General features: G+C 49.1%; 1 protein-coding gene and 2 long non-coding RNA genes across 3 annotated transcripts; 2 read left to right on the top strand and 1 right to left on the bottom strand.

Annotated features, from left to right (window-relative positions):
• Window positions 1–478: 478 nt before the first annotated feature.
• ADCYAP1 (adenylate cyclase activating polypeptide 1) lies at window positions 479–8,133 on the bottom strand. Its single transcript, XM_029922201.1, has 5 exons — window positions 7,532–8,133; window positions 7,113–7,223; window positions 4,798–4,929; window positions 4,260–4,358; window positions 479–3,163 (listed from the first exon to the last, which is right to left on the bottom strand). The coding sequence occupies exons 2-5, from the start codon at window positions 7,220–7,222 to the stop codon at window positions 2,974–2,976; spliced, it is 531 nt and encodes a 176-aa protein (XP_029778061.1). The 5' UTR covers window position 7,223; window positions 7,532–8,133; the 3' UTR covers window positions 479–2,973.
• Window positions 4,242–5,718, top strand: LOC115277800. The gene is made up of 2 exons (XR_003902518.1): window positions 4,242–4,324; window positions 5,155–5,718. It is a non-coding gene; the product is annotated as an uncharacterized LOC115277800 (long non-coding RNA).
• Window positions 6,415–7,826, top strand: LOC115277801. The gene is made up of 3 exons (XR_003902519.1): window positions 6,415–6,783; window positions 6,950–7,146; window positions 7,541–7,826. It is a non-coding gene; the product is annotated as an uncharacterized LOC115277801 (long non-coding RNA).
• Window positions 8,134–8,635: the final 502 nt, after the last annotated feature.

Below are 8,635 nucleotides of genomic sequence, written 5' to 3'. Positions count from 1 at the left end.
CTAAACATATTTTAAGACTTCCAAAACTGATTATCTAAGTCATTTTTATACAGAATTTTATCATGACCAATTTAGTCTGCTGAGTTACTTATAAAAGAACACGTTAGGCTGCTATTTTAGAAGCATACCTAATACCCAGGTACTATCTCCCACCAGTGGGTAGTAACTTTCTGAATACTGAGCAATGTATATACACTAGGGGGTGGAAATTAACCTAAATAGTGCATCCTATAAGTGTACCAACATCTGTGCCTATTTATGAACTTAATATCTTCTCACGCACCTCCATCTGAGTAGCTAAATTTTTAGGTGAATTCAGTTAACACATGAAGCAGATATTAAAGTACAGTTTATGAAAATGCATGGATGCTTATATATTCCAGACATGAAAGAGCTTATGATTGCTAAAGAAAATAGAATACTTTAAGAGATTTTAGTTATTTCCTGAACGTTTTTTCTCTCCAAACATTAGACGAAGTTGCATTGTTTACAAAAATTTATTCATACAAATTTTACACACTTATATAACAGTTATCAAAGTCCTAGTTATAGATATCATGTGTGTAGTAATACTTGGTTAAGATGTTTTTATAATCAGTTGCACACAAAATAAGAGCTTCAAGACTAACATCTACCTAAATTATCACTATATCATAAATCTGCTCCAGGTTAGTAAGGCTCTTGGCATTTCTAAAAAGTATACAAAAGATTAAACTGGGTGATCACTGTAAATGCTTGCAACTAGCCACGGGAACACTAAATTAGACTTCATAAATAAAAGGTTAACTAGAGCCCTATTTCACTAACAGCTGACACAAATACAGAAAACTCTGCCCATTATCCAAGAAACAAATAATAAGACTAAAATGCAAGCCGATGTGTTGCAGCATTGTAGGGCCACTAAATAGCCATCTGTGATTCGTGGCGATTTAAAAGGCGAAGAAAGGCACTAAAGCTGCAAACTGCATCCCGTGTCACATTGCCTGAGGAGACTGCAGAATTAGAGACAGATTGATCCCGTACATAAGACTCAGGCATAGATCGAATGCCTCTGTGCTTTCACTGTTTGCAGTGTGATCTCCTGGCAGCATCCATCCCGCCTGGGAATGCAAATCCAATTCTGTTTTCTTTGATTTATGACTTCATACTGAATCAAATCCGTAAAGGAAAAGGAAAGGTCCTTTAAACTTTACAAGCTAATGTTTAATCTTTTCTTACTCTCTTTTTTTATTTTCCAGAAGAATTTGTGCCTGAATTTTGGGAGTTTGGCTGGTTTGCCTGCTGTAGCTTGATCTGGTTGCTGGGTGAAGGTTCTTTTGTTTATAGAGATTACTCACATGTTCAAGGAATTGATAGGAAACAGACAGACATGTTTTCAGTAGCCAGGAAAGGATACAAAGGGGGAGGTTCTCAGGGTCTGTTGGAGCTTGCTTACTTCACTCTTGACCACAAATATAAGATAGTACTCATACATATGAAGATGAGGTTTGAATTATTTATCAGTTAGTAAAACTGAGCAACATGTGAACACTACACATTCTAATATGACAAAGGTTGGTTTTATGAAATAAATTTTACTAAGCAATAAGCCATAATGTAGAAAAATACATTTTACCTACAAACTCAATAAACAAGAAACAAAAGGTTCATATTTAGTGCATAATTACTTAGTGGTAACTACACAGGGGTTCCTAAACTTTACAATAAGTACTTGCATCAAACAACAAAAAAAAGAAGCATTCACAAGTTTAAGAGAAACGAATGAAAAATGGTAAATGTTACTTCAAACCGCAAAAGGCTGGGAAAGAAGTCTTCAGAAAACCACAGAAGAAAAAGATGGCTCCTACAGAGCCGGGTTCAAAGGGGAGTATCCTGGTCATTTCACAAGATGAGAAGCATTGACAGCACTGGAGAAAAACACATTGTACTTTGCATCCATTTCCAATATCCAGCGCCCAAAGTCAGTCAGGCAGGGAACCCACAGTGGGACTGGGCTTACCCTCCGCGTCCCAGACGCAGGGCAGCTCCAAACCAGTCCCTCTCCAGGGTCCTCCTCTGACTGCCTTATGCTCTGCCTCTTCCAACTTACCTACATTTCCTTCTCTTTGTTCCAATTGCCCTAACCTTGGGATATTGGGTTTCCTGGAAGTACAGAAAAGGAAGCTTTCTACCCAAGTCTCCCTTCTCTGTACAACCCCCCAACACTTTCCCAGGGAGTAGTGTGAATTCTGGGGAGAAGCACAATTTGGATGGAGCTGTTGTTTTTTATCAGGAGAATTTCCTTCTGGGCTGAGAGTCTAAAGAGAGACAAATACATATAAAAATAGAACCAAAGAAAGCAGAAGTATTGGAATTGCCACCCAGCAAGGGGACAAAGGGGGACAGTGCCTAATTGAGTTCAGCTGGGACCGAACTAGCCTGTCCCAGAGACTCACTAGGAAAGAACGCCCTTCAGCAATTCTCCCAAATCATTACCTCCAAATCTCCCTGGAGCAGGGCATCATTATGTACAGTAGCAAATGGTCAGTATTAATATCTTCAGGCCTATCGTGGATAAAAATACTATCCTTTTAATTCCATTTTATAAAAATAGGAGTAATATTCAAAACAATGATTGTCTATTTTTCTATTTATTTTGTATAAAAACATAAACAGCTCAGGCGAATTTTCAATCCTTGTGCACACTTTGTATGAACTGCTGTCTATTATACCTATATATATTCTTAATATATATATTTGTAATATATATATATATATATATATCAATATTGGTCCACAAAGTATATCTGTGCATTCTCTAGTGCTTTGTAAAAAGAAAAAGAGTATTATTATCAAAATATTCATTTAATGGCTTTACTTCATACATAAATACATGTTTGGATAGAACACATGAGCGATGACTGTTCAGTCAGTTGGGAAAGTGACTTTTCATAGTGCCAGGATTGTATACACAGGGTAACTGGTAACTCATTGCTACAAATACGCTATTCGGCGTCCTTTGTTTTTAACCCTTTGTTTATACCTTTTCCCTAGGACTGCCGCCAAGTATTTCTTGACAGCCATTTGTTTCCGGTAGCGGCTGTAGCTGTCGGTGAAGATTCCGTCAGAGTGGCGCTTGGAGAGAGGCTCCGAGTCGTCCTCCGCGCCGCCGCCTAGGTTCCCACTGCAAGGAAAGGAGTCGGGAAGAGGGTGGCGGGGCGGGAGACACAGATTCAATAGCTGCGGGCAGCGGGCGGGCCCCACCCACGCGGGAGTCTTCCGGGAAGGCACGGCTCTCTGGGCCCACCGCGCCGCCTGCCTCTGCTGGTAAGCAGCCGGGGAGGGAGAGCTGTGATCGAAACCCCTCACTCCGCCCTTCCCACCGAGGATTTGCTGGCAACACGTCCTTACAGAAGGGGCCCGCGATGAGGTCCAGGCCAAGGGCACGCCGCGATTCAAGCCTAACCTGTCTCCAAACGCTGACCTTTGAGATTTGACCATCCGTGCTCTTGCGCTAAATTGTCCTAACTGTTCTTCTCACCCCTCCACGTACAGAGAAAATAACCAAAGAGCCTCAAGTACCACGTTGGCTGCTGCCTGGGAGTTTTACATCGATCCCTCAATTCCTAGTCAGACTGGAGCACGCCTCTCCTTCCGCACGCTAAGTCGAAAAACGTGATGATAATAATATAAGTCGACAGGCTGTACGCAATGTTTTTCATCGCATGAATTATTCATTGAGAAAAATGTAATCTGTTTCCCCATGGGCTTTATTAAAATATTGCCTTCTGCTGAGACATGCTCCACGCAAGCCCTGTGCTCTGGGTTTGTCTGGCACGCGCAAAATAACTGTTTCCCTAGCTGCCCAAATTTGAAGATTTGTTGGTTTCTATTTGAATTTACAGTAAAAGGATTTTTTTTTAAAGTCATGCTTGGAGGAAATTACAGCAAATCGTCCCGCTAAACTTGAAGGTTTTCAATGACGGGGCCCAGGGTGCGGTGGGGGATACTTTTTCTTTGTTTTTTAAATTCAAAACGGATTAAACTCCCGGTTTCTCGGTCCTCTCCTTACCCCTCGCCGCTCAGAACTCGCTCGCCAAACTTAAGGCGCCCTATCCGAACCTTCCCCGTGACCCAGGCTGGCCCCAAAGACCCGCCTTCAGGCCCACGTGCACGCAAGGACGCAGAAGCGGCGCCGCCCACCCCGCGCGCGCTCGCACGGACACCCACCGGAGCGGGCGCGCGGGTCTGCGCCGTTTAACTCTTTCGCACACTCTTACCCCAAGCCCTTGGCCACGAGCGTCTGCAGGTATTTCCTGGCGGACAGCTGATCCAGCACTTTGCGGTAGGCCTTGTTAAGGATCCCTTGGGAGACATCTCTAACGGGGAGACAAAGTACGCGCCCAGGGTCACCGTGTGTCCCCAAGTGGCCGCCCCAGACCCCCAGCTGGGCACACACGCTCCCCGGCGCCTTGGGAGGCTGACGAGAAATCCCCCAAGGCCACAGAACTTGTAAATGATTCTTTGGGGGAAGTTCCCTTGACTGCCCAAAACGGGGGTTCGTCCTGCCCTCCGGGGATGGCAGGCATGGAGTCTGGCCAGGGCGCGCCCTCACGGCCACTCCTTGAGCCACAGACCTTTAGGTCCCACCCGTCCCTCTTGTCTACAGAGACCGGCCGGCTACTAACTTTCTGTCGCTCTTGCGGGTACCGGTCAAGAAAAGAAAGGCTTGAGGGCTTTTATGAAAGACATCCTATTCTGTGGGCCACCACCCCGCCCCTCCCGCCACCTCGGTCCCCGGCCGGGCGCGGGTGGTACCTCCTCTCCGCTGGGTAGTAGAGCGCGTAGGCGTCGCGCAGCGCGGAGGCGGGGCTCCCCGCGCCGGGCGGGTCGGAGTCGTAGAAGTCCTGCTGCGGATTTCCGTCCTCGTCGTACGCCTCGTCGTCCGGCCTGCCGGGAGAGCCGGGGGCAGAAGGAGTGGTCAGTACAGGTCCCTCCCCGGCTCCTCAGGGACCCACAGAAAGGGGTCGCACTGACTTTTCCTTCTTCCTAAAGGTCCCTCATGGAGAATTGCCCCTTCTTCCGGGACAGGGGCGGGACGGGAGAGGGAGCGGAGAGGGGGTGTAGAGGTAAAGCTTTAGAAAGTACGCCCAACAGTAATTCTCACCCCACCAGGAGGCTCTCCGACCCCTTCTCTCGTGGGTGAAGAGTCGCTCTGCAGGGTCTGGGAAGCCCAGATGTCTATGCCAACCTCGTACCTGGCCACCAAAATGGACCTGCCCCCCTCTGGGGACCTGACACCTGAGCCACCCCAAAGAAGCAGCCACTGGCGGGGACGAGGAAGTTCCTTAGAGACGAGACGTTGGCCGAAGCGAAGACCCGATGGGGGAGGCCCGGAGCGATACCCAGAAGGAGGTGGATGGGTGGGGCGTGCGGCGGCCGACTCCGGCAGCCACCCCCACCCAGCCTCTGAACCCAGGGGAGCCCTTCCCCGCGCAGATGTAGGTCACGGAGAACCTCCGGCTTCTATTTTGGGCGGGAGAGGATTTGGCAGGAACATGAATAATAGATGCCCCTAAACTTAGCCAGTTTGGCGGCGGCTCATTCTGTGTGTCATGTCCACGCACTCTGGTGCCTCGCGCCCAGGGAAAGTGCCAGGCACACGGGACTTCGAAAATTGCTAGGAGTGAAATAGGGCTTTGAAGTCTTCTAAATAAATAGTTTGCGCTAATCTGTTAACGATGTTGAGGCGGCGGAAAGGGAAAGGGAAAGGGTCAACAGGGGACCCAGGGCCAAGAGGAGCGCCGCGGTCTTGAGGTCGCCCTTCCCGACCGCCTTGTATCCTTAATGTAGGACGGGGAGAGGTGGGCTAAAACACAGAACCTCCTGCTTTAAGCCGCTGGAGAGACCCGGAACGCGGCCAGGGCAAGTAGCGCTTTCTTGTAGGGGTTAGAGTCGTATTCGTCCATCTGCTCGCCTTTCCTCCATCCCGGGATTGGTAAAGACAAGGCAAGCACAAGTCTCCGTCCGCCCCGCACCCAGCCCTTCCTTGGCGACGTGCCTCCTCTATGGCCCAGCTTCCCAGAGTCCCCGCGTCTTTCTGGCCACTTCCTTCCATCCCTGCCCAAATGCTGAAATCCTTATATTGAAGCCAGAACCCATATCTTCGGCCAAGTCAATGGTCAGTGGCCCCTGAGTCGACCGTTCTTGGGCGCGGCTCGGAGGAGCAGCTTTGCAGGCAGAAGGCGCGCTCCTGGCTGCAGGGAGCCGCGTTCACCGCGCGGCGCGGACGCTGCGCTGCAAAGGAAGCTACTACTATCCGCTAACCGCCCCGAGACTTTGGGGCTCCATTAGGAACCTATCAGTGTCAACCGATTAGAAACCTGGGGTTAAGAAGAAAGCCACGGTTACTCCAGCCTCTGGTGGGCAGAGTTGTCCTGATCCTGCCTGCCTGCTTTCTCTTCCTCCTTCCTTGCATCCGTTTCATCCGTTTCTCCCCCTTCCTTTCAGACTCATTCTTGTTCTTCTCTTAGATCGCTTTTCCTCAACCACAGCCGGCCAACTCCCCCTCCCCAAGACAGTCAGACTCAGATTGCAGTTGGAAAACGTATCACTTAAGAGAAAGCTCTTCCAAGGGAAAGAATCGAATTGAAGTGAATGGGAGATCGGAGGAGAGGGAGACCCCGCCCCGATAGTCCAAAACAAGCTGTAACAAAGCAAAGTCCACGGGAGCTTCACGCTCAAGCCTCCAACCTGGCGGTGGGCACCAAAGCAGAAGTTCTCCCAACTCAAGCTAAGAATAGGGTAAAGAAGTCAAGCTCGGGGCCCGGCCCTGCCCCCTCTTGCCGGCGGGGCTGGGGGAGGGGAGGTTTCTCCAGCCCGCTAAAGCTCCTCTACCCTGGCCCCCGGGCTGCGGCGGGCTGGGGGAGGGGCGCAGAGCCGCATTGGAGCCTGCCCGGCCCTCTCGCAGAGCCAGGGCCAGGGCCAGGTACCTGCGGTCCGACCCGGCCTGACGGCGGCGGCGTACTGAGAGCCAGTGGGGACTGTAGCCGGGACCGCGGAACTGCTGGAGGGTGACCACGAGGAAGTGGAGGAAGCCAAGCCTCAGCTCAGCACTGGCAGCAAGCACTTACCTGATTCCAGGGAATCGGAGTCCAGCGGCGGCAGGTGAGCAGTAGACGCTGCTGTGCATTATTATACCATAGACCAGGAGGGCCAGCCTCACTCCGCTACACATGGTCATTCTGCGCAGGAGGGGAAGGAGAACACATAACAGTCAGAACAGCCCCTGGCCTTTCACCCTCCAACCCTAAGAAACTCCCCTAGCTGGGGGAGGGGTCTGTTGAATACAGCTTAATGACAGCCCGCACGCGCCCTGCCACTTCCCTCTCTCTGTAGTTAGAAAAAATATATATGTATGTACCCAGGGCCCAATAACTCACCAGACCTGGTGCGAAGGAAAGCTAAACTCATACCCAGATACTGGTCAAAGAATCAGCAAAGGAGTCGTTTGGTTTGTTAAGATATTTTCCCCTCACCATTCAACTCTTACCGCTGCTAGGAGAGGCTTTGTTGCCAAGTAGGACGGCGGGCAAAGGGGTCCTTCAAGTTTCTGCGCTGGAGTCACAACCCAAGAGGCATCACCGTCTGGCGTTAGTGTCTGAGAAGCCGCAGGAATGAGCAGGAGCAGCAGGAGGAGCTGGAGGACTTGTTTGCTGAGGCCAGTATTCTGTTTAAAAGTTTGCAGACGCACGGAACTAGGAGGAAGCGTGACAGGGAGAGAAGGGGGCGAGAGAGATGTAGAAGGAAGAAAGAGGAGGCGAGGAGCTCAAGTGGGGGGTAGGGGACAAAGTGGCCTAAGTCCACCAGGAGAAAGAAGTAAGTGATTAAGGAAAAGAGGGAAAGTCAAAGAAAGAGAGGAAGGAAGAGGGAGGGCCGCGTCTCAGCCAGCGTCTGTCAAACCGCCTGGTCAGGCAATTGTGCAAGTAGGCAGCGCCTTCTCTGCTCTGAGGTCCCTCTGACTGCGTCTGAAGCTGCGGCTTCTGCTGCTGCTGCTGCTGCTGGTTACAGAGGTGACCGGCCTCTGCTCCTATTTATATGTGCAGTTACCAGAAATCTATCTGAATGTGGTTTTAGAAGAGCCTTCCTTGTCAACATCTGTCTGCGTATGGCCTTTAAGTACAGAGTATTTTGTTGCACTGTTGCGCTCCGATTTTTATTCATGGAATGACTTCCTTTTTTTTTTTTTTCAGTCACGTAATGATCGGGTATCAGAAAAAGACGTCAGCATCCCAGTCCCTCAAGGAACATATTAACTATTCTGTGCTGTCCTCTTGGATGATAAGATCCGGAGTCATCGACTTCTCATAAACACCTTTCACTCATACAATCCAATTTTTAAGAAGTGCAATTATTTTGATGGTTTTCAATTTTGCCCATTTCTCAAGGATGGGTAAAGAATTCATACAATTTCAAGGATGGCAAAAAATCATGTTTTTAATTATGTCTCTACGATTTCTCTTTACTTTTCATAACCCCAGCAATCAGAGCTCTGGCCTCTAGAATTAAGTACCATCAAGCTCTCCTATTAATAAATTTAATTTAGATCTCCTAATTTCTTGCGTATGTCCTTTTAGGTAGACAATTAAATGTGGAA

The sequence above is a fragment of the Suricata suricatta genome, chromosome 14, assembly GCF_006229205.1.
Source record: "Suricata suricatta isolate VVHF042 chromosome 14, meerkat_22Aug2017_6uvM2_HiC, whole genome shotgun sequence".
NCBI classification, from domain to species: Eukaryota; Metazoa; Chordata; class Mammalia; order Carnivora; family Herpestidae; genus Suricata; species Suricata suricatta.
The sequence above is the reverse complement of the archived record's forward strand: the minus strand, read 5'-3'. Positions and strand labels throughout refer to the sequence as shown.

Coding starts and splice junctions, on each gene's coding strand:
- ADCYAP1 (XM_029922201.1), bottom strand. CDS start 7,222: ATGACCATGTGTAGCGGAGTGAGGCTGGCCCTCCTGGTCTATGGTATA. Junction 4,359..4,797: donor TACTACCCAGCGGAGAGGAG/GTACCACCCGCG, acceptor TCTCCCCGTTAG/AGATGTCTCCCAAGGGATCC. Junction 3,164..4,259: donor CTCGTGGCCAAGGGCTTGGG/GTAAGAGTGTGC, acceptor CTTTCCTTGCAG/TGGGAACCTAGGCGGCGGCG.